The 25,746-nt window shown below is 37.8% G+C and overlaps 1 protein-coding gene across 2 annotated transcripts in view; it reads right to left on the bottom strand.

The window, feature by feature from the left end:
* The window catches only part of LOC124159521 (sodium-dependent proline transporter-like), a 242,252-nt gene that overhangs the window by 14,849 nt on the left and 201,657 nt on the right, over positions 1-25,746 (bottom strand). For both annotated transcript variants that reach the window (XM_046535385.1, XM_046535386.1), the window contains 2 exons: positions 1,817-1,948; positions 705-877 (listed from right to left, as the gene is read on the bottom strand). In XM_046535385.1, the coding sequence (XP_046391341.1) occupies positions 705-877; positions 1,817-1,948 (305 nt within the window). The remainder of the gene's footprint in view (positions 1-704; positions 878-1,816; positions 1,949-25,746) is intronic.

The following is a 25,746-nucleotide window of genomic DNA, read 5'->3' as shown; positions in this document are numbered from 1 at the left end:
AGGTTGCTTCAACAATGATTGAAGTTTTCAATTAAAGGGGGAGGTGTAAAAGAATTCATCTCAAAGTAAATATTTTTCATAGAATTTCAAGAATATTTCAAAATAAATTTTATATATATTTCTTTAGAAGACTGTGATTGTTGGATGTGCTGCAAAATATCTTTTATGAAATTAAGTGTTTCCTGAGTCATGCATATGGTAAGACCAGATTCAGTGGTTAATGATCCGTACTCCTGCTACAGGCCTGAGAAGCTATAGAGGCTCATTTGCTCTCATTCTCTTTTGGTTATATCATAAAAATGTCTGGGTTCCCTGGAATTCTGATTGGTAATCTTCTCCTCCCCTCTGAAAAAAATGTTTGCTTTTCAGATTTTCTTTAGTCACTAGTTTGCAAATGAAATTTATTATAAGCTAAAATTGAATTTCAGTTTTCAGTCCTTATTTCAGTTCACACTGGATTGAACCCATTCCCCAAGTAAATGATTTTTGCAATATGATCATTAAAAATGTCATTTTCTTGTGTAATCAATGCCGCTTATTCCTATTTCTCAATTTGTTGGACCTGTTGTTTATGTTTTTGTTTCAAAGGACAATTTGAAGAACTGTTAACTTGAATCAACTATTGTGGTGAAACACAAAAATTTTTAGATCAACTCTTGCAATCTATATGGGGTTTATATGATCTATTTGGTTCTGAAACTTACTGGTGTGCTTCCTCTTACGTAGCACGTTTCCATGTCTGCCCACGCAGGGTCACATTTACTCCATGGCACCTCAGATGCAAAGGAGGCAACCATGTAGAACACCGTGTAGGACATGATGACGTTGTAGTAGATGCACACTATCAGGGAAACAGTCACCATTGCACAGCCAACACCTGAATCAAAAACATACACAATGGTAAATACATTCAGGCCGCTGAAAGTATGAAGTCAAAAACTTTAAATTAGCGTAGGCACATATCAGTAAATATTCTCTGTATTTCTCAAGTCATTGTGAATATGTCTCATTATGTGCATAGAATCAGCACATACAGTTACTGGATTGGTGGGAGCACTAGAGCAAACTTTGTTGAGCACTGGTAAGTAATAGCTGGACTTTCTTTTTGCTTTATCGATACCTCCACTGCAAAAACGCTCAACAATTGCCCACCTAATCAAATCCGCTCATCTAGTAGCCCAAAAATATGAATCTGCTCAGCTGGCAGTGTCTGGAGAATAAACACCCACCTCCAAGCTTGGAGAATACGATATGAGCGTTTATGCTCCGGGCACACTACTAGCTGAGCGGATTCGTATTGTTGGGCTACTAGATGAGCGGATTTGATTTGGTGGGCGATTTATGAGCGTTTTTGCAGTGGAGGTATCATTATACTAGGCAGTTTTCCTTTATTAAAATACCTTTACCCATCTCTGATATTTATTGCCATAATGGAAAGTAGGATGATAAAAATACATAGTGAATAAATTCTAATATCTTTCTTGATTTAATGCTAGTTAATGATAACAAAAACTTGATAATTTACTTGATTGAATGGAAATAACGTGATAGATTGGTAACTGACATTAATGTAAGGTTGGTACCCCTGACCGGAAGGCAGTCGGAGCGGTTGTGTGTTAACCTGTGTAATGGTGTCTTGAGTTCCGTTGTGAATTAAAGGAGTTTAAAACAGTGGTAAAGTCTTGAATAATTATGTGTATACTTTCAAAGTTTAAAGTAATCTAGAAGATAAAACAGAACGTATTGTATTTATTCACTATTTACAAAATATTGTATTTATAATTTTTCAGATTTACATATTGAAATTTGTTCAAACCTTTTGAAATTGGACAGCAGTTCCACATAGCTACAGGACCTACTCCTCCAAATTGACCAACTGCCAACTCCAGGAAGTACATGGGTTTTCCTGCCAGCGCCAACATAATTAGGTAAGGAATGAGAAAAGCACCTGAAAGACGAAAGAAAATAAATTTGATGAACTTGTAACCCATGTAAATACTTATACTATAGCTGTATTAATTGTTTAATCTGATTGGTGCATCATCAGGCTCTGAAATGATGTCCACTTACTTACTATATCTTCTTCTTGAAGTGCATAGACAATTTGAGAGGTTTGGATTTGGCCTAAGAATCATCAATGCATCTCATGTGAGGGGGTGAGAAGCCAAGGGGTACAAGTGATTATCTTTTGTTACTAGAGTTAGGTTCAGGAATTAGGTAGAGAAAACTAACGAGATCAACTAGACCTTTATTGGTGCATTTGATTTTCCATTTGATGTCAGCACAGAATGGAGATGCACTCGTATCTCAAGGCCACCAAATTTTTATATTTCTTCTATAAATTTCTGTACCTAACTGTGTTTAGAAAATAAAATCACTCGTGCCCATTAGCTTCTCACCCCTTTAAATGACAAAAGCTTGTATTATGATCATATTTGCAAAAATTGCCCTTACCAAAATCTTGCTCTGGCGGGTTAATCCAAAATATTGATCTATTTCAAATCAGTCATTCACAAAATTTTTGGAATGTTGCTGGTGGTAAAAACTAAGGCTGTAGAGAGCAGGTATGGGGAAGGTTAACCCTTGAAAAAAGTTTGAAAGTATGAGGTGTACCCCCTTGAAATGATCCCCTATATGTATCGCCCTTTCCAAGAAAAATCCCATCAGATTTTCAGATGCAGTTTCCAAAATACTCAGGCTGAAAAACTCAGCTTCTTTGGCCACCTGTCAAAAGGGTACAATGAGAATGACACATTGGGAAAGTCTAAAAAAAACTGCAATCTTATCGTTACTTAGTGGAACCTCCTTTAAAGCATGCATTGCCCCAATCAAGCAGTCTTTTTTCCTGATGCTCTGCTCGTTAACCCTTTTAGTGCGGCGGGCCGATATATCGGCTCTTATGTAGTGTACGTTACTTAACCCCTTCCACTTCAATTTATTTTTTTAATATCATTCTCCTATTCTCCATTTATTTTTTCTGTGGTTCTTTTTAATTGGAACGGTAGCTAATGAAAAAATATTTCGTAGTTTGTAATCAACCTGGAGCTTCCCGTGAAGGACCTCGAGAACTCAGCCATCGCTACTCGTATAAAATCATTTTATTCCTCCCAATACATAATATTTCATGAAATATTAGTACTTAATGTATATAACGGATATTTTAAACATTGTCAATTTTTCAAAATATCTCTTCGTTGCCCTAAATAGTCCTAAATTGCTAAAGTCATTGTGCGATTTGGCATCAGAAGTTCATGACGAGATAGACTCGTCATTTCAGCGCAAGGGGTTAATTTGCCATACTTTTTAAATTGATATAATTTATGTCAGTAAATTTAAAAATATTTTAACAATATTAACCAGTTTAACTTCAGTAATAAAAAAAAACTTTTTTTCTTCACATTTTTGTAATTCAGCGTCCAAGTTCTCCACCAAACTTCCCTCAGAATGATATAATAAGCCTAACAGATATAATTACATAATTATTTATTTAAAATCTATGCAAAAATTATATAAATATCACTGTTTTTGGCTATTATGGCAGGTAAAAGCCAATAGAAGCCATTCAGTGTGCTGAATTAATAATATATACTCGTACTATGAAAAGCGCCATCTTTCAAATTAGCGTGAAAAACGGATTTTCACGCTCTTTTCGAATCGAATGAAAAAACGTTTTAAAAAAATGTTTTTGAACGTTTGTAACTTTTTTTAAGCTATCAACCTCCAGCTCTTTTGTTCTCAGCAAAAAGAAAATTCGGTCTCCATTCAGCCACATGGAGGGGCTAACTTTCAAAACAGCTTCAAATGCTGCTTTCAGACGAGCGGTCGCGGCTGTCTTAATCACGTTAGAATTCAATTTAAGTGCCGCATCGTGAAGTCTCCCACAAGAATTTTTGGGAGGCTATAAATTGATTGCTAAAAAATGGAGTCTTCTTGGAGCACACAAAAGTACACACCCGTGAACAAAATGAAATGTACAGCAATTCAAATTTTAAGTCAATATGTATAACTTTCCGTAGGTCAGTATCTCATCACACGAAGGAACTTCCCTAAGCATAAAAAGACCAACGTATCAGCTTAACTAACATGGAAACACTACCTTTCCTGTTGAATTTGCGTTAAAAAATAAAAAAAATATAGTATTCGTAAGCCAGTGAAGAAATCCAGCGGCTAAAGTAACCAATCACGGTAGTTAGATAATCGAAAAAAAATCAATCTCTAAATTTCGCGAAAAAATGTTTTTTATATACGTTTTCTTAGATGGAATAAAATTTTTCGAACATTTAAATTTTTTTAAACGCATCGTTTTTTCAAGATTCCCATCTCTAACTTGTATTATTACTTGAAGAAATGATTAGCGCGATGTACAGAGACTTTATTCCCAAATATTCGCACCAATGTGTTCGGTAGTTCTTTTCGGGCGCCTAGTATTATGTAGGCTGTAGTTTTCCTTACGTGAGGGTTTTCCTTAAGAGTCTTCCGTGAATATTAGCATTTATTAAAGAAGCTGTTGTTGCAGTATCTTAATGATATAAGAAAGGAATAAGCAAATAAAGAAATTGGTTATTTTGTACCAATTTACACATACCTTGCTTTGGCTTCTTAGTAATCTTACAATTTATGTGATGAATTTCATGTTATCAGATGCCACAGCTGGTGATTATTCTAGTTATTATTGCAGTTACCCTCATTGGCAAATTTGTTGGAAGTGAGGCCAAGGATCTAATCGAAAATGTTACTGTGGAGGCATTATATTTGCTTAAAAAACTCCGTGACTTGTTTGAAGTATCATTAGCTTTTAATCAGTCTTCAATCTCATGTCTTTAAATGCGCAAAACTTATCGATGCTTATTAATAACCTTCATACTCTAATTTACGCAAAGGGTACATTTAATAATTTTCATTAAAAAAATTCTGACCTTTATCATTTTTGTAATGATGACGTTAGTGTTTTTGATAATGATCCGAAAAATGATTTTACCCTGAGGAAAGCATCTTTTTAGTGAGAAGACTCGCTTCTTATTGGTGATCAGTGAAGGAAACATCGTAAAATATGAATATTTACTTTCACTCTCTTTTGCGCTTTGGAGTCCTTATCGTCACTATCGCGGGGGCTTCTCTCTGCGCTTTCTCTTCTTTTGCACATCCTTTTTCGCCGTTGACCCCTTCCGAGCGCGCCTGTGGGGTCGAAAGAGATTTCAGCCGTTTTCCCCTCTCGTTTGGAGCGAACATTTCCCTCATTATGCCCTGGATTAAGTTTGGGATTTTTTTCCTCCGAGTCTTCTTTGAGACGCTAAGGAATCTGACCACGTTAATGTTTGAATGATCTAGCATGCCAGTACTTAAGTATCCTAGCTTTTCCCGTTTGCCAAAAGTGTAAGCCCGCGCTACTTCGTGTTTTATGCTGGCCAATAATTTTTTGCTACAATTTCCAATTCGGGATCAGCGGATATGTAATGCTATCTGACTCAGTGGAGTTAAAGGGGAAATTACTTCCTATTTATCGCAAAGCTTTTTAGATTGAGCGTTACAGTAATTGAAATTAGTTTAATTTTTCAGAGCGATTCCTAGGAGTAGTCTTACAGCAATCGCATGCAGGAAAAGTGATATTTTCTTCTAACTTCTAGCTAGGTTATTGGAAAATACTTTGTTCCATTTACTCTCTCAATTCAAGCCTAGAGCATTCGCTGAACATTGTGGTGTGTAAGTGCTCTTTACTGCATGTCTAAAACCTTTACCTATTGCATTCCGTTGAGCTAGAGTTCCACCACTGTCCTTTACCCATGAAAAATATATAATTAATATTAAATATTAATATTCCGGTGTGTCATTTAGTGAAGCATTATTCGTTTTCTTTTTTTTTAATTCAAAACTGTGTCACCACTTGTTATCGATATATTTTTAATAATACACAGAACTATACAATTTAAATGCAATAAACTGTATTTTGATTATGCATAGTAAATTTATTAGGCGTTTTCGATGGTTAAAGTAATCCAGCGCATGTTGCTTTCAGCAGCAAAAAGAGGTAGTGACAATTGTTGTCTTTATTCGTTTTATAATGTCTTGGTAGCATAATGAGTTTGACTCGTTTGATTGGGCTAAAAATTGACGTATTCATGAAAATAATTCATGGTTTTTTGTTGTTAAACCCAATATATCTATAATAGAATAATGCGGTGTAGACCTGATTTACATGTGTTAATGCGTCGGTTTTTTGGTTGACAATGGTAGCTGCATTAGGGACTCCTTGATCAGTTTTTACTAATTTCTTTGTGGGAGAATCTGAGGCGTTTCGTTGAATTTTTAACAAATATTTCAGGTGAAATCTATTTGGCATTTTGACAATTTCCCATTGAGTAGAAACAAAATTTGTAGCTACCCTCACACTTTTCATTTATTTTCAACCGTTTAATTTAGTCGTTGATGAAAAGAAACAACAAAACTGATGACTTGTCAATCAGTTTTGTAATTTCTGTCCTACGTATGATTTTTAATGAACGACTCAGGTTTTGCCACAGCGTGGCACTATGAGGTGCTATAATGATGCCACGTTGTGGTTACACTCCGGTCTTGCGTATTATTTTTGTCCATATTTTGCGTTTTATATTTTTTTGGAATTCCAATTTTCCTATTTATTATTTTTAATGTTGCTATTTCTATCTTCACGATGGATAAATTCCACCTTGTTACGCCAGAAACTTACGTTCCATAAAGTAAGCCAGTCGATGGTTGAATTGATTCGTGTTTATTTCTGTGCACGAAAAAGCAAATAGATATTTATTTATACAGAAATTTGAGTTCATTTTGCCATAAATGAAAGTTATATTTCAAACTATCAGTCTCAAAGGTAACGTGATTGCAGTCAAAACCTTTTCTAAACAGCATAGCGGTAACGCGCCCCTTTGAGTGGTCAATGGTGGCCCTCCTATTTTGACTCAAAATCCTCATCCTCCTGAGGGAATATTATCTTTCGCCTTGTGTGGCCGATTCATTCGCCGATTTATTCAAAAGCATGGGATCATTACTCATGGGTCCAATCCACTTTAGTAATTGATACCTCTGAGTCATCGGTTTTAAGCACACAGTCCAAACACACGAGTTTACACTCTACAAAGGCATAATGACATGAGCAAACAACTCGAGTTACCGAGCTCGTAGTAAGGGCTATGTGTGTTATTATATTTCACGATATTATGATAAATATTAACTGGCGAGCAAGAGTTTGAACCAGTTTTAAAACATAGGATCACCTCGGTAATCCTAATTTCGCCCATGCATTTCTGAAAAGTTTAAACATGAGGCATGGGGATAAATTGGTTAGTCGCTGGACAGGAGTTCCTTTAGAGGCAACTGCTCGTGCTGTTTGTAACCGTTTGTTTTAGGTGAGATGGAAAAAATAGAGTAGATATTAGCAGATGTGTAAATAGTCGAGAACAAAGGGATTAATCGACGTATTTGAGATGTGAAACTCTTTATTGTGGAATAAGCACAAAATTTTCGAATTCTTTCAAACGAAAAACCTATTGAATGTATTTGGTGATTTTTACACGTATGCTAGAAGGTACGGAAGGGATATTTTACCAACCGTTATGAAAAAATATAAAAAATAGCCTCAGTTTTGAAATAAAAGGTTTTCGGTGATTATAAAAATGTAATTAGATACAAATAATTCTATTGCTCGTTGAAGGAGAAAATCATAATCAATTGGATATATTCGTATATAATTTATTTCGTTCGCTTCTTCGAGAATCACGCATTATGCAATCATTTTATCGGTATCAGGTATGACTACTCAAAGTAGTTTCGTTTCTTAATCGTACATTCAAGAAGCTAAGCATACACAGAGAGAAAATAAGCTCTTTATGATTAAAGAAACCTGTTAAGCTAGTCTAAGGAGCAAATGTTAATGCTCCCGACACAGGCGTTGTTAGTGAAATTGCCTCCATCTTTAATTTGGTTGTGAACTATGGACTTTGAGCTTTCTAAAGAACATCTATTTCTACTTCATCATTCTGAAAAATTTAATTACTCGCTTGGTTCGGTCCGGGGCTCGGAGAAATTCTGTCTTTTCACCTGAATTAGTGGTCATATACTGTGATGGCAGCGTTAACTATCACGCTCTAAGGTTAAAATTATGAGTGTTTGTTAAAAGAAAGATAGAAGTTTTAATTTTGAACTTGCTACTTGGTATTTGTGGAAAATATTAACTGTAGTAATTGATCCTTATTGGCACTTATTTCTCCGCGTAATTATCTCATCGACATTTCCCTGCATGGCAGTGTGCTTCCAACTGATTTTTTTCCATGAAATCTTGTCGATAAGAAATTCATACAGGGCGTAACGTAATACTAAATAATAATAAATAAATTTTATAAGTAGTGAGTTTTAAGTTTTTTAAGCATTTTAGAAGAGTCATATGATCAACATTAAAACCCTGATAACTCGTATCTGGACACTCCGGGGAAAATCGACAAGCCTGACACATTTTTTCCTTCTACCCATAACGAATTTTTGAGGGGGCTGGGGCCCACTCAGGCCCCATGGAGTGGGCTCCACTGCTGTGAATATTACCTCTTTTCAGTAAATGTGTAAAGAGCACTAATTTCAAGGGGAACAATTTGTAACACTAAAGTCCAGCACTTGAAGCAATATAAATGGAGATGGTATTGAATTTCTAAGTCAATTTCCAATGGCAAATAAAAGCCACCGTCAATATATATTATTTCTATTACTGATCATTAAGGGAATCTGATATATAGGTAGTCTATTTAAAAGAAAAATGTTAGACTTTTCTACTATAAACTTACTTTTCGGACAAAAATTCGAATTGCAAAAGAGAATAGGTTTTAATAACAGAGAATTTCGTGTGTACATCCATTCGTTAAAAATACCAGCGTTTCGTCTTTGTTAAAATTAGTTTTATAAAGCAAAGAAATTAAATTATTACATTGAACCCAATCCTTAGCCTATTAGCCGCCCTTGAGGACCATATAGCCAGTTCCTACAGATTAGATCGCTCATTGATCTTCTTCTTGAAATACGTACATTTTCCCACTTTCGTGAAGGTCGGAGGAGCAATCAGTCGGGGCCATATGAGAGATGCATAAGGTGTGTTCGGAAAATAACGGAAGTTTTTAAACTTCGCTTGCTTGTGAATTTTGGCCAAAACAATACTGTAAGCCTTCATATTCGACAGTCATGGCTCCTTGTGACTTTTATCCTATTTCCAAAACTTAAGAGGCCGTCGTTTTACAAGCATAGATGACGTTAAAAGAAATCGCTAACAGAGCTAAAGGCTATCACAAAGATCGAGTTTGAGAAGTGTTTCGAGGATTGGAAGAAGCGCTGGTACAAGTGCATAATATCTAATGGGAACGGTTTTCAAGGCGACAACATTAATACAGACGAAAAAATAAATAAATATTTAAGAAACTAATTAAACTCGAAGATTAAACCGAGATGGAATGGAATTTTTTCAAATTGAAATAAATACTTGCACTTTTACACGATTGTTATATAATCGTGTAATTATTTAAAAAATCCTTACTTATTTAGTGATCTTGGAAAATTCCAAGTATTTATTTCAATAAAAACTGTATTTTGCGTTATTTTCTGAGCACGACTCTAATTTATATGCTCCCTCGTCCGCTCTTCCTCCTCCTCTCCAAGAGTCCCTTTTTATATCGCGATCTCTCTCCCTTCTTGAAGCATCCGGACGAATCCTATTGATCCCTCTCTCACCCTCCCTCCCTCGGCCTCCTCCTCACAACCGTCGTCTCACGCCACCCTCGAGCGCGCACATAACCGCCCTCAGGATTTTTCTCTTCGCACCCTCAGAAAAAAAGGAGAAAACTTCCCCTCCCTCATATTTTCCGCCCCCTAAAAACGACGACACGCTCCGCTCCCTCTCGGCAGGATCCGTCGCCGCCGCCGCCCCTTTCCTTTCGGGAGACCCTTCTTCCATTGGGGGCACGTCGCGGCGCGGCGGCGGGGGGTTGTGTTCGGCAGGAGGCTTAAGGCGGAAAAGATACCTTTTTTTTTGAGGGGTAGAGTTAAACACGATGGCGGAAGGGACCAAGGTTTGGAGAGCCTCTGAAAATCGAATGTCAGGCCAAGATTACTGGAGAACGTAGATCAAGCGAGTTAAACGGCGATTCGGAAAATGTGACCTTATCCTCGTTCTGCGTATTTCATCTTAATATACACTCTATCCCGCAAAACGCCTAAAAAGACGTGTGGCAAGGGGTGTTAGGACACCAGCCGTTTACATATAAAAAGCTAATGCTCGAGCAAAATTACAACTAGCCCTCCATATTTTACTTTATCATTTAAGGCAAAAACAAATTCTTATATCTATCCGTTCGGAAAAATATATATTTTAATTATTTTAATTTATTGCCTCTGTCAGACATGGAAATGTAGCGGGGATGTAATTTTATGTTCTCCGTGTCGTTCTTAATGATATTTATTCTCAGTTACTCAAGCCATCTAAGCCTAACGCGCAGCCTCGAAGTTTCTACCGCCCCTAGGCTAATTTGCTGAACATCTTCGTAAGGCTTTCTGTACGCCCGTAGCAGTTTTTGACGAATCGTGCAGCTTTCCTTTGTATTTTATTTAGTTCACGGATTAAATCTTTGTGCATAGGATCCCAAAATGTAGTCGGATACTCAGGAAAAGGGAATATAAGAGAGCTGCATCTATGATCTAAAACGTGCAGATATGACAAAAAGAAACACGAGAAATATTCCCGTCCGTGATAAATTGCATCGTATTATTCATCGATTTGTTGTGTTCATAAGGGATAATACTTTAATTGGTAAGAGGCGAATCCAAAATTTTGGGTTCCTTCACTTCCTGAGTTATATTGGGTTTTCAATTTTCATATCACATTTAGGTTTGGTGTAGGAAAACATTCTCTCACTGAATATTATCTTAAAATTAATTTTATTATTGCTTTTTGTATACTAATATCGTATGTGACGTAAACAAGCTTCCTTCGAAGTTCAGCAATCACGATTGAATCTTTTACTTCACTTCCTTTTACTTTTACTTTACTTCACTTCCTTTTATTCAGAACTTTTTACCCCCTCCCCTCCTCATGTCTTCAATTATTTTATGTTTACACTCTTTCGCAGTTGTAATAAAAGTAATCTTACAGCATATTGAAATTGAAAGTTTTGATGCTAAAAGCAAAAAAATATACTCAATTTCCAGTAAGTATGTTTCCATTTGGTAACAGGTCATGTACTTGCCGTCAGTAATGTATTTATTAAGTGCACGTATAGGTGATTGGATGCTGTTTTTATGTAGATGTCGGATATAGTGCAGAGTTTCCGTGTTAAAAAATTTCCACATCCTGCGATTCTTTTTTCTGCGATTCATTGGTGTTCCGTCTGATTGTTCGTGGCAGTTATCAGGAGATCCCCTGCGTTGGATTACGTGGAGTTAATGAGGAGTTTTTTGCTATAATTTTCGTCCGCTTCATACTAAGGAAAGGAATTGCTCCTACACGAACAACTTTTTTCGTTACGCATATTTTAATTGTTGACTAGTAGGCTATTCTCAGGGGCGCCGACTTATAAAAAATATTGGGGGGGGGGGGGGGCGCCATATCGGAGGTCTTGCCCCAGGAAGAGGTTAAATTGAAAGTGTGTCGCAGCACCGAAACACTACCATGATTCACAACACTTGATTCAGTTAACCTGCTTAACCTTATAATTATTTGTTTCAACACTCATTGTTGAATTTATTTTAAAAGGTAACTATCGTCAAGCATGGGAAATAAAAATCACCGATATATTTTTGTGATTTCACGAGGCATAATATTACTTAATTATTTTCTTGAATTATTGAGGGGGCTCCGCCCCCCCAAACGAATCTTTGAGGGGGCTCGGGCCCCCTCAGGCCCCATGGAGTCGGCGCCACTGGCTATTCTGATGAAATCTTCACAAGTTGTGCATCGAGTAAGTGAGACGGCGGCTGCAGAATTTTCGACGCCCAACTCTGGCATCTTCCACTAGGTGTGAAATGTACATGATACGTATAGATGTATCTCAGATATGAATACGTGTACTGTAAGCCCTAAGGACGGTGCCAGAGTTGAGCGCCGGGACGTGCGCCATTAGCCACAGTCTAACGTGCCCGGCGGAGAACCCTCGGAAACTTCATCAGCGTCATGCGTCGGGACAACACAAAATCCTTCATGTCGCTTTCAAATTAAACTTTAAAGGGTATATAGAGTACATTGTTGCCAATATTTTATTGCTCCTCCATTCTACCTTAGAAAAAAGTATTGGGGTGAGATACTATAAGTTTAAGGGTGGTTCAGCTCATTTATTGCGATAGTGGCAAAATGATATTCTAGCTACCATTTTTGCTTCTTGGAAATGAACCGTGACACGTCGGACGATTCTTTCCCGCTGAAAAAATTAAAGTTGCAGTTAATTTGTTGTTTCGCTGTAAACGTGCATGTAGATCTGATTACGTGAGGAAAAAAGAGAACCTAATTGTAATAATTACGTACCATTGTCTATTTTCCTCTTTTTCGTCGGTGATGCGTCAGAAGGGAAGATGGAAACATGACCGGTGGAGCGGGGGTGAGGCGTCTTAAGAGAAGGAGGCAGATGAGACGGGGAGGTGTGATGTTGAGGTATGGCGGAGGGTGGGGAGGAGCAGGATAGGGATACAAAATGGGTGCATTCGGAGGGCGTAGCTGTGTAATTTGTGGGTGGAAATGAGCGGTACGTTTGGATATAACTGAGCCCGTTTCAAGTGAGGACAGGAGGCATTCGTGTGCGGTGGAGGAAGGCGAGAGACTGACAGGGAAACAAATGAGTGCTTTGGGGACGTAATTTGAGCGTAGTACGCGAAATGGTACTTTGGGCCGGTGTGGAGTCTTTATGTTTCACGTCGTCTTAAAAATATGGGCGGCTATGATTTTTTTGACCCATTAATTTCAATTCTGCCATAGTGATATTTCAGTTGTTGCTACTATTCTATCCTTCCAGGAAATGAGACGATAGCACGACAGATGGTTGTTTCCTCATTCCCAATTAATAATGTAGTTTATTATTTTCGCTGGAAATATAAAAAATAAATATATGCAGATAGATTTAGTGTCGAGGTTAAAGATAACGTACTTATTTTACGTAATAGCTTTGTATTATGAATTTTGTATAAAATTTCCTCTATTTATTGGTTCTAGTATATTTCATAGAGCTTGAAATTAATTTGATTAATTTAAATCATCTTAATTTAGACTTAATTTATTTATGTATCCTTACTAACAGAAAAAACCTGTCATCCAAGTCTGCCTATATCCATTGTTCACTAAATAAATTTCTATTTTACGCGTTGGTTAGAACTTCTTGGCATGAAAAAAGATGTTTTTTTTAAATAGGTATGTTAACTTTAGGGTAATATGATTTTAGATTAAAAAATACTATAAAGCCGATTAAAAGCAGACAAATGCTGGAAAAATTTAATTTTCATAAGGCTGGAGGAAGTGAATGGGATATTACCTCAATGTGTATTCAAAAAACCTGTGAATTCTATTTAATGTAATATAGCGTATACGTTTGCATGCCGTTTTACCCATGTACCTACTGGGGTCATCCAACCTGCTGTTTTCTGGATAAAACTTTCATTGGGCCATCATAACACATTTTACCCGGCTGATCATTACTCTCGTGAAGTGCTTATTGCGTGCTACTTTCATTTGCAGCCAGTCCCAATTTTCAACTCTATGTACGTTAACTGGGGAATGAAACACTCCAATGGCCTTAACAAGGGACCTCGTCACAGGTATAAACAAAACACTGTGTGGTATGCTGGAACGGGAAGATTCGCAGCAGTGACCAACCCCAGCCTCTCTACCGGAAACCCTTCTCTAACACTCGTTCAACAGTGAAGAAACCTTCGCGAGAGTTTTGGGGGACCTCGCTAAGGCTGCTTCCGTTGAATCCAGTCACTCGCTTAACTGCGAAGGAACCTTCGCGAGGGTTTTCGGGGGCCTCGCTAATATCTGTGACGAGGTCCCTTGTTACGGCCATTGGAGCGTTTCATTCCCCAGTTGACCTTGAGGCCGTAGAGCTCACCTTTATCTATCCATGTACGTTTCTTACTATTGCTCATTTTCTGATTGCTCCGATTAAAATTGTCATTTTCTGAAGAAGAAAATGACAATTTTAATCGGAGATTCAGTTCCAAACATTTACAAAATAAGACCAAAAACGTTCATCTATGATCTTGAGTGAGCGTCGTTTCGGCTTGAAATACTGTCATGGCGCATTGCTATCCCTCACGTCTCGTCCTTCGGGATGCGCTGCCGTTAGTCTCAGTAGCAAAGGTTCATGTCCGGGCTATCAGCGCGAGTAATGGCGGGGGTCGGCCGTGGATTGCAAGCGGTTGGGATGGCCGGTGACACGGAATTGGGGATCAGAGGCTTGGTGGGTTGAGGATGCAGACGAGGGAGGGCGGAGGGAGAAGGGAGGATGAGCTGGGGTTTATGATGGCGGGCGCGCCCAAGGATGGATAGGTGTGTAGCGGAAAATTCGGTCCATTTTGCGCTTGGACGAGGGAGGGTTTGTTCGGAGAAATTGGGGCGATAAAGCGCGGCGGATTCTGTCGGTGGAAGTTTAGTCTCGTGGGGGAAATGGAAAAGGCTCCGAAGTACTATTGGACAATCATTCCGTTCACTCATGCAAAGAGTAATCGAATTTACTCCCTTCAGCAGTCGGGTTGTTTCACATTCATTGAGGAACTGCCGCGCTTTTAAATCCAATTCGGTCGCTTAGAGGAACGGCTCGTTAAATTTTTCAGACCATTTAACTCCCCTATTGTTTGAACGCGAAAATTCGTTCGGTGTATAGGAATGCCAAGTGTACGATTCCATTTTCCCAGCTGTTGGAATAATGAGGAGCAAATGGATTTTATTCGTACGTCGTTAGCATTGTTTGGCCGATACTGCTGAGTCTAATTGGGCGAAAGACGTGATTAACCTCAACAGGTAGATTACTGAATTGAACTGGATTTAATGTTGTATGAAGTGATCTGACACAATGATTATTCGCGCAACGTGTTTACCTTGGCCTCCATAATTAGCTGTAGATCATAACATCGATTTTTTGTGGAATTTTTCCACATGGACGAATATTTACCTGTTGAGCATGAGTTTTTAATGCTGCTATATTTGTGAGGTTAGGTATTGCCGTTGAAAATAGTCATAGGCGTTCTCTACGCACGTGAAAATGAATGGCCTCTAATTAAAAGAGATGATTCCATGAATAATAAAATGAAGAAAACTGAAAAAATAAAAATAAAATTCTCTTTGTTCGTTCCAGCATTTGTAACTTTTTATCTCTCTTCTTTTATAGCAGTGACAATATTGCGAAATCTCGTAAAAAGTACGATATTGATGGGTGAAATTTAAGCCGTGGAAAACGGGAAATGTGTACACGTTTATTTGGAACTGCTAAACAATGGTCCGTGTTCTAATAAAAAAAGACCTCCATCTTTGGAGGTTTTGGAAATTCCAAAGGAGCTTTTAAATTATCATATGTTTTCAACTTACCATTGAAATACTTGTCTTGTGTTCTAATTCTGTTATTCTATTTGATGATATATATTGTTTTTCCGTTATGTCGCCTTTCATGCAAATTATTAAGATTTTTCGTAAGATTTTACTTATCATAGAAATATATATCATCATGTAGAATATTATTGTGTTTATCCTCAATATTTGTCATCAAAAAAATATATTTCATATATTAGAAAAAATATTCGAACTCCCCTAAGTTTATGCCAGGCCATCCTTGTATGACGTTTTCCTCTAGTTCAAGGGACCTCACCCAGGCCCATGAAACGTATTAATTCTTCCAGTCCAACGGTTTATTCGTAGCTAGCTCTCAGATAAGCCCTTTATTTACTTAAAAGCAGTAAACTCAGAATGTGTTATAAGAGATGTTTTAAATGTTTCTCTTTGGTAAAAATCAAATAACTGTTTATTATCGGTATATTTTTCCTATAGCGCTATCATGGTTTGGCTTTAAATTTTGGAAATATCATCGGTCTTATTTTCGTAAAATGCTTCCAAGGTTTGTCTAGAAAAAGTTAGAAGTATGTTTTATCATTTTAATGCAAAATGTTTTGATCATATCAGTCATCATATCAATGATATTCCATATTTTAATGCAAAATGTTTTGACCATTGATATGATGATTGATATGGTTCAGACATTTTGCATTAAAAATGCTAAATAAAAATACTACATTTATATGCGAATTTTTTTGTGAAAATGTCTTTGTGCGTAATTGTAACCGAATCCACTTGTACTCTACCCATCAGACCACGAAAATCCCCTCAAATTTGTCGAAGGGTTGCAAAAATCCCCCAGGGACTGCCAATGCAGTCGGAAGGTTGTCCCAAAGAATGGGCGAACCAGAATTCCCTAGCGTCCTTTTAGCGAGTAATTACCGCCGATGAATTCCCTCTTGGGTCAGTATGGCATGAAAAAGGTTGAAAACTGGTTCCGAACAAAAAAAATATGGCTGAGGAACAAGAGTTTAAGGTGCTTGGTGATGAGGTTTGGGAAAAAACGGAGTGAAAGGGGAGCGAAGATTAGGGCTTAAAGCAGGGATTGGGGTAAAGCGGAAAAAGGTGCTCCGGATTAAGCGTCCCTGGAGGAAGATGGAGATTAGTGAAGACGAGGGAAGCAGATTTGATGAGGTTTGAGTAGGTAAGGGAAACCCTCACGTCCTTAGGGCCTCTATGCGTAAAGAACGTGCAAATATACTCGATAGAACTGCGATATTATTTTAGGAACACTAGGTATAAATGAATGTGGGAGTATTGAGTATCGCTACACCAATATTATGACGCCAAGTTATTTTTTAATCTATCTAATTTTATAATGGCCCATGTTTTGCATTATTTCCAAGGCTCTTCAAATGAATCCTGACGGAAAATGATTAGAGATTGTATTATGTATTTGTAACTGACCAACCTAAATTGTATTATATATTTTTACCTCATAGTTTGTTGCGTGTCCTTAGCCTCTATTGTAATTGGAAGTAAAGGTTTGGATAGCTATTCAGACAATAGCGATTCTGAGGCTGAAAATATTTTACCTCCTTATACCATTCTTCTATTTCAGAACGATCTGAAAAATACATTTATGTCTCAGACTTCAATAATCTTCTTTATAAGCTAATTTATATTTTCATAACTTCATTAAAAATTAATCGCGTAGCCCTCTTAGCTAAATTTGTGTAAAAATTACTTATCAGTATTTCGATCATGTGTAAAAAAATTAATTTATTATTGTATTATTTGAAGTATTTTCTAGCTGGATTAACCTAATCATGCTTCATCTATTTAATGATTTGGATTGATCTCTGTCCGACCGAATTTGCTGATATTCATTGTGAGTTGTGTGTAGTACTTCCTCAAGAAGTGAAGAGCAAATTTATTGAAATTTCTGCCCTTTTGAAATCCTGTTTTTGACCTGTGAACAGAGGATTTTTTTCAGTCCCTGGTGCTGGTAGACGGGTCATTACAATGTCAAATTTTATCATGCCTGCCCCTTCGAGTGTGCACGCTGTGGCGCTTGCCTTACCTGTTTTGTGCTGGGTGTGCTCAAGGTGGGATTCAGGAAGTAAACGAGTGATGAGGTCGCCTGAGATCACGCTCCCGGACGGAGGACTGCCTAGTGGTTAGAGATGCGTGAAAATCGCAAATGCGATAAATGTGATATAGATGCGATGTGCGCAAATAAATGCGACATAGATGCGACGACTGGACTTTTATGTTATTTTTACGCAAATTTGCCTTTTCGACGGCAAAATTCGTACATTCTGTGCCAAGCGCAGTTTAAATGCTCCTCCGACACTCACCGCTTAAAGCATGAGAGCGACTGGCTAGCTGCTCGTTGGCTGGGACTCCACGTGGCCGCGAACTACAAGTGGACGCGGGCAAGCTTCACCTCCGCCACTATATGGCCTATTCCTTAATTTATTATTGTTCTACAACATAGTTATTTAAAATATTCTGTATTTCGTCATATAACTATGTTTCACTTAATTTTATCATCATCTACCTCATTATGAAAATAAAAAATAGACGCTACAAAATGCGATAAACTGTTATTGAAAGTGCGATAAAATAAAAATGAAAGTGCGATTTTCACGTATCTCTACTAGTGATATTGAACACAGTTATATTGCTCTCGCTGGCGACGGAAAGTGAAAATATATTTTTCAACACTCCTCGGTCAACATTTTAGCCCAAGAAATCACCATTCTGGTCCTTAGCGAGGCATCATTGCCAACCAGCAGAGGAAATCAGGCCATTCACTTAAACTGATATCTAATGCGAATAAAATAATGAATGATGGCATTAATGAGATAGATACTGGTAAAAATTATATCATAAAGGCTTCTAATTTGAAAAACCATTCTATGAACGAAAGAAATATAATATGCGGTGGATATTCTAATATTATATTTTTTAATTCTTGCAGCAATGGGATGTTGGAATTATAAGCATGGAATAAAATTTTATTTGAAAAATTTTCTCTGTAACTTAATAGTTTCAATTAAAAAGGCCTGGTTAAGAAATTATTTGTATTGCGGGTAATTACTGAGCAAAGGTGACCAATAATTTCCCGCCCATCGGCGGCCGCAGATCTAGAAGTCTAGTCCTTGCGATGGACTAGTGTTAGAGTGGACATTGCCTGGATACGGTAAGGGAGAAGTCGGGTTGATGAGGAGCATGGTTAGCACAGTTAAGAGGAATGAGGGAGATAGGACAGCGGAGGGGAATGGAGGGGGGGGACAAAGATTAAAAAGAGAATCCGGATGAGGGAAGGAGGGTTGAGGCGAATAAAGAGGGAGAGTTGGGGCAAGGGAGCTAGAGAGGGTGGCTTGGAGAAGGGTGGATGCGAGAAGGGTGGCTGCGTCAGAAATCCCTGGGGTCGCCTTGGTGACGGAGGGGCGGGATAAGGAGGAGTGGGCGGAGGGGGAGGGGAGGTTACCAAAAGGTTCCCGTGGCGGCGGGGTGGTGGTTCTGGATTTGCTTCGGTGGAGGAAGCGTCCGTAGTTGTGTGCGAATAGGGTTGAGTTTGCCGATAGTGTGAAGGGATGCTTGAAGACCTCCTTCCCCAAAAGTGGTGAGGAGGGGGGGTATAAGTTGGCAAGGGTGGTGGGCAACTTTGAGGACGACTTCTGCCTATATTGTGTACATTTATGTATGTTCTTGAGGCATGTGCGCGTATGGACTCGTATATATAAACGCACAGACGCAGCCGAGCTCATCCCCTCTGGCGGCTATAAAGCCTTATCTCTTCGGAAACTTTCCCTCCGCTAGCGCCGAAAAGAATGAAGCCGCGCTACACCTAGCAGAAACTGTTATGTCCACAGCGAGAATTCTCAGACAAATGCCGCCTGACTGGAACAAGACATTTGTGAGAGATGCTGGTCGGAGAGCTCTTTTGTCCGTAGTTTCTCGCTCCTCGTAGTTCTATTCTTAGCTCCTTTAACATCACTCATTTCTCTGTCTTATCATCTGCTGGCGGTTAACTACGATCGAGATAGGTAGTTTGAAATGTTTTTTTTTGCATGTCTTCCCTTTTATGAGTTGTATCCTTGAATATATACCGAGAGCATCCTTTTTTAATGTTTACTTGTTATCAGTCGCAGTGGCGTAACAATGGGGAGGATGAGGGGAATAGATTCCCTCCAAAGCCTCAGAGAAATAAAAATATATTCAAAACTATTGTCTAGTTTTTACATGTAGTAAATTTTAACGTAACCTTTTAATGAAACCCAAATTTTAAGTTCCACAATTATTTAAAATGTATTTGCAGGCATGTCATTTTTACAAAATTTTCCCAAACGGGGGGGGGGGGGGGGGGGGGGGGAGGTCACCCTTACCAATCCCTCCACACCCCTTCAAAGCGTATTCCTAGTTACGCAACTCATCAGTCCCCTACCTCTCACTCTATTCATCCCGTTAATTGTAATGCCTGCGTTTAATCTCGCGCAATTAGGCTATTTTTTCTTGCTTTTCTCGTATTTCTTCCAAGAAGATTTATCAGGACATATCCAAATAAGGCCATGCGTTTAAATGGACGCGGAGCACTTCTATAGAACTATTTTAAATTTGAACAGTTCAAAAAATGATTGTTTATTTATTACATTTTAAATAGCCATGCGCTTTCAATGCAATAATTTCCTTACTTTACCTTTTTGACGTAAACATGGTTGAGGGTAAAGGCGGAATGTAAATTTGAGTATGAAAGTTATAGAATGTTATCTTCCCTATATTGTATTTATCAATAAAGAGTAGGCAAAGGAAAATTTGCCTGGTAATAATATAATATTTTCTATCCAAGTTAATAGTTTTTAATGTTTTAGCGTATACTTATAAATGCTTTAATTAATTTTCAGGCGAAACAGTTTTTTGGCTGACTGATGGTGTCATGATGCGTCCGAACGTGAAATATGTCCTCATACAACCGGATAAATACTATTGGAAATTCTTATCTCCATGAGATTTGAATTTAAGAATTTTACTTTCCTGAAGTTATGATTTTTTTAGTAAGCCCTTGCTTGTGTCGACAGGAGATAAACATATTTTATCTCAAGTTTCGTGAGCGAATAACAGATATAATCATCGTCATCATCGATGATTTTATATTAGTTGGAAGTTGCTACTGAATTTGTCCTTTTATTTTTGCACCGTTTTTACGGTGACCTGAACAACAGTCATTACGGATCAATAAATGAATAATAGGAAGCTCCTTTTTCTCGACTAGAATATTGTCGTTGCATTGGCCGCGTCGCGTCGAGAATATTTGCTCATGATATTCCCCTCTACCTGCTAGTATGCCGCTAAATGCATATCATTATGTGCTAAGTTATCTCGCAGATGATTTTCCCTGCACATGTGTTCATTTGATTTTTCAGATGATTGAATTCAATGCTGATATGAAATCTCAGCTGTCACCTTCAAGTGCCGTCGTACAGCGTGGCTTCCCTTGTGTGTGCTACACAGCCTTGCATTGAAATTGTGTCAGCGTGAGGACTCTCGTATCCTGCGAGTAAGCAACACGCAACGCGTTTGAGACCAGCGGATAGGATACCACCACGGCGCCACTTGCCCATTCCTTGCGCTTGTTGAGTTCGCTGGTATGTACTAAGCTTTTTTTTTTATCTTTGAAGACAAAAAAGATTAAATACTATTTGAAAATCGTTACTTGGGTTTTGCAGAAGTTAGGTACTTGTCTGATTTTAAAAAATTCCTAGTAATTCTAAACTATTTCAGTAATATTTTTGTATGCATTTATCACAATTATCTAACTTTTAAAAAATTTAGTTTCACCCAGAATACCACCAGAAACGTTTTAGGCGGTGCACGATATATTTTACAGCATTTGAAATCTATGATTTGGAGTATACGAGTGGAGATATCGACTCTCGACGAAAAATCTCTCATGACCACCGTTTTTGGGTTTGAATCTATTTGCAAATAATATTTTAACGGTAAGAGGGAGGAATGTACTTCCTTTTCTTATCCTTACGCGTTTTGGTATATTTCGCAAAAGTGATTCCAGTTTTTTTTACTAGCCCCACTTTCAGTTTCCAAAGCGAAATGGAATTACTGGAAATTGATCTCTGGGTGTGATTAGGTGTTAATTTGGAAACAATGTAGGGCACAGGATCACATGAACCCTTCTCACTCAGAATAGGGAAATTGCATACTTTTTATAAACAGTATGCTGATATACTACAGTAAACACTTAGTACCGCATTATACTTTTTTCCGCTTAAAATTCAGTTTATACCCTAGAAAATGACTCCCAAAAGTCGCCCGAGTTTCGCGGGCTAAAAAATACCGCCCCCACTAATCTTTGGCCGTGACGTCATAGTTCAGTACGAGTCCAAGATCCAAGCCCAGTAACTGCAGGTTTGGAAGAGACACGTTGCGTTTAAAGGAGAACGTGGGTGTAATAAGGAAAAATTACAAGTGGTGCATTGTTCCTCTGTGCAATAACACCCCAGAAAAAATTTTCGTCTGCATTCCCACGGAGGAAATTAGAAGAAAAGCCTCGATGCAAGCCGTCTGTCGGGATGAGCGTTACGGAAAAATAAGAGTATAATAAACGGAATGATAAACCCGTGTGCTACGTGAGCGAAGATAACTTTAATATAAATAATATTTCCATATTTCATTGACTGAATAACTTGAAACTGAGATTTTTTGATAATTCGGCCGCCCTAGAATAAAAACTCAACTTCACAACAAAAATCGAGATAGGTGTTTCTCGATGGTTACGATGGCCTCAAATTATTAAGGTACTTGTTCAATTTCAGTTACGGAAGGACATAGAAAATTCCATGATGTTTAAAATCAAGGGAGGAAATATGAAAATATAGAGCAACGTTGATCCTCATTCATTCGAGTGCCAGCCAAGAAGACAGCGTTTTCTTCTACTGTCGGCGTCAAAATGATGTGCCGCTGTACTTTGCAAATTTATATCCTGGCTTCACTACATGCTATAAAAATGAACTATACGTCATTTTAAAGGAAATTTTATCCTAAATTCTGATTTATTTTATTACAAAAAAATTGAAAAATGTAGACACGGTCAGTGCAATAAATGACTCCGCGCACCGAAAAATTAGCCGTTTTGTCAATTTCATGAACTTTGCCACTCAACCTAAGGAAAACTACTACGTCTACAGCATTCATCTTCCACATTAATTTACACTCATCAGTGCGAATTAATAAAATGGCTTTTGGGTATTTTTAGAACTTATATTTTGTTATAAATAAATGAAAATATTTAAACATTATCTTGTCCCATAGTTTACCCCGAAAGATAAAGGAAGTTGTAGATGGAAAAAGAATGGAATCCAGAGGTGGTCCCAAAAAATGAATCGCAGCATTCTTTGATTTTATTCTTCGCCGTTGCTTGCTTTTCAAAAAAAAGTTGAGTCACAAGAGGAATGTTCCGCGGCCTTTGATTTGGAAATTATGGAGATAAGAATGGACATGTGTGGATCAGCAATTTCCATTTAGTTGGTTGTCAGGATAAACCAAGGATCCATTTAAAGGTTGTCAGGCCATCGTATAAAGATAGGACTGATGTGCACCACAGGGGAAATGGTGTGTTTGAGGGAAAGTCAAACCCAAAGTTGCCCAAAGAATGTGCAGTTCTATGTTGCTCTTTCCCCAGTTAAAACCAAATAGATATTGGATTGGGATGATATTTTCACCACGGGTTCCAGTGATAGTGAGAGTGCAGGTGATCACGGTCATCGTCGAAAGTCATCCCTCTAGGAGTTCCGATACGGAATTTTTAAGTGACAACCGATCGCAATGACGATGAGCTCGCCTTTAGAGTAGGTTTCAGATATATCGTGAGAAAAGCTCCCAAAATGTATTAAAGACTGTGTTTGGAAAACATGCACATTTTAATGCTAATTTAGGAAGTATTTCATTTCAAAAGTAACTTATTAACACCTGAAGACGTTGTGTTTATTATATTGATCGAAGTGCGATTGACCGATTCTTTCAGCAGAATAGGAAGTGGCTTCGGGGTTTTTAGTCACAAGATGGTAGATTGTGTTGGAAGTTCGTCTATATTATCGCTACTAAATTGAAACATTAATAGTCTGGCTTCCTCAGAGCTTCCTGTCGCTCTCCAGGCAAGGTATTTTTAAGTTGAAAGTATCATCGACAGCTTCGAGGTGGAAATAAGTTCACCATAAGACTCTACCGGACTACCAAAAGAATACACATTTCACATGAGTTTACGCTTTCGCCAATATTATACGCAAGTCTCACTTTGTTATGAACTATAAAACATTACAGATGCACATCAGCTACCATTCCATTTCTCGGCATCGACTTTCCGAGCCGACGAAGTCTACAGTTTCACTAAAATACCCTGTTATCATGATGGAATCAGTAACAGGAAGCTTGCTAGGATCAGCCCAAGGATAACCATATGCCTTCATCTTTACGCAATCTATCGCTTTCAATGGAGGAGAAATAGATCAAATAATAGCCCTGAAGTCACAATGAACAACTCCGATAAGTCTGCACTTCAATAAATGAATCATAACCACGCCGTCGCATGTATTCAAGTATGCAACCTATACTATGGCCGTGCCGCCGTGCCTCGTACTGAACTATGACGTCACTTTTCTACCAGCCAATCATCGGGCGTTTTCGCTTCTCACTTGCATTTGAAAATTCTCGTGAACTTTGATGCATTAAATATCGCAAACCACGTCATAAAATAATAAAAAAACTTTCACCGAGGTATGCAAACATATATTTTTATATAATTTTGGGGCTATTGATTATATCTGAAATATATGCAAGTTCCCTATTCGTGCTCTTCTCACAAATGAGCCATAACGTCCTCAAAATTTTGAGAGTAATTGGTGAGTTTCCAAGCATTCTCCTCAAAAGCAACGTCACAAGGTTTCCACCAAATTGAAAGCTGATTTTATTTTCAAAAATTTACTATTACGCGTGATAGTTGTGACTATTTGTATTTTTCTCGTAGTTCACTGACAAAATTGAAATAAATGAAGAATTCATGCATCAACACATTCATTTCCATCTTATCTTGATTTTCATCTTACGGGGAAGATTCTATCATGACCACCGTTATTGGGTTTGAATCTGTTTTCAAAAATCAATATCATTGGTTCTAAACAGACTTAATTTATCCCCAAGCCCATTCCGTTATGGTTAATTCTCTAGTGGGATATATTTTAGCGCAGATGAGGACATACTCTAAGAAAGTTTAATTTTAGGCCCATTATTTTTAAGTTTCTAATTAAAACTTTTTATCTCTTATTTACTACTATAATTCGAGTATTTTTCATGTTTCCTGAATTGACACAATTTTTTAAAATTATATGAATTTAATTTCACTGAAATCGAGTGTACACTATGCGTTACTCGACGATCAATGATAAGTAAAATGCATTACCATTTCTGCGCTATTGCTTTGTGAAAGGGCTCGTTATCCATTTTTACTATAAGTATTGTCTTTTGTGATGGATATTGAAAAATAAAGGGACTTGTGTTTTCCATTTTTTCATCCGTCGCCTAGAGTTATTTGTACTACTACATACTTCCTGTGTTATTAGCGATGAGGAATCATTGACCTTAAACTTTTCATGGATACGTTGATGACGACATGAACTCAAGTCCATCGGATCACCGATTACCTGCAACTCCCTGGGTATTCGCCTTGAGTGATACGTCGTTTTTTACACTCTTGTGAGCGATTAATTCCCTCAATGATTGGTTCTTTCTGAAAGAGATTACGACGTGGAACTATAATAATGTCACCAACTCAATAACATTGGGGCTGAAATTTTCGAATTTTTTTATGTTATCATACAAGAAAATGACTGAATGGGAACGGGACCGTCTTTTCACCTGAGCGTATCCTTCCCTTTAATCTGCCGAAATTTTTGAATGAATTGTGGTTTCGGGTCAGACGAGTGAACGAAACCACTGTTAGAAATTACATGCTCAAAAACTCTGATATTCAGGCTCGGAAATCTATAAATGAAATCCTTTGGTGCTTGCGTTGTCGACAAAGCCAGCCGTTGTGATTTTGTGTTGGAGCATCCGTAACTAAGGGAATCACTACATCTTCATGATATTTAAGTCAGTTGACTTTTTAAAGCTGTAATGGTGATCTCTACAGTGGAAGA

This window comes from Ischnura elegans, chromosome 5 (genome assembly GCF_921293095.1).
Source record: "Ischnura elegans chromosome 5, ioIscEleg1.1, whole genome shotgun sequence".
Taxonomy (NCBI): domain Eukaryota; kingdom Metazoa; phylum Arthropoda; class Insecta; order Odonata; family Coenagrionidae; genus Ischnura; species Ischnura elegans.
This window is presented reverse-complemented; position numbering and strand designations above follow the sequence as displayed.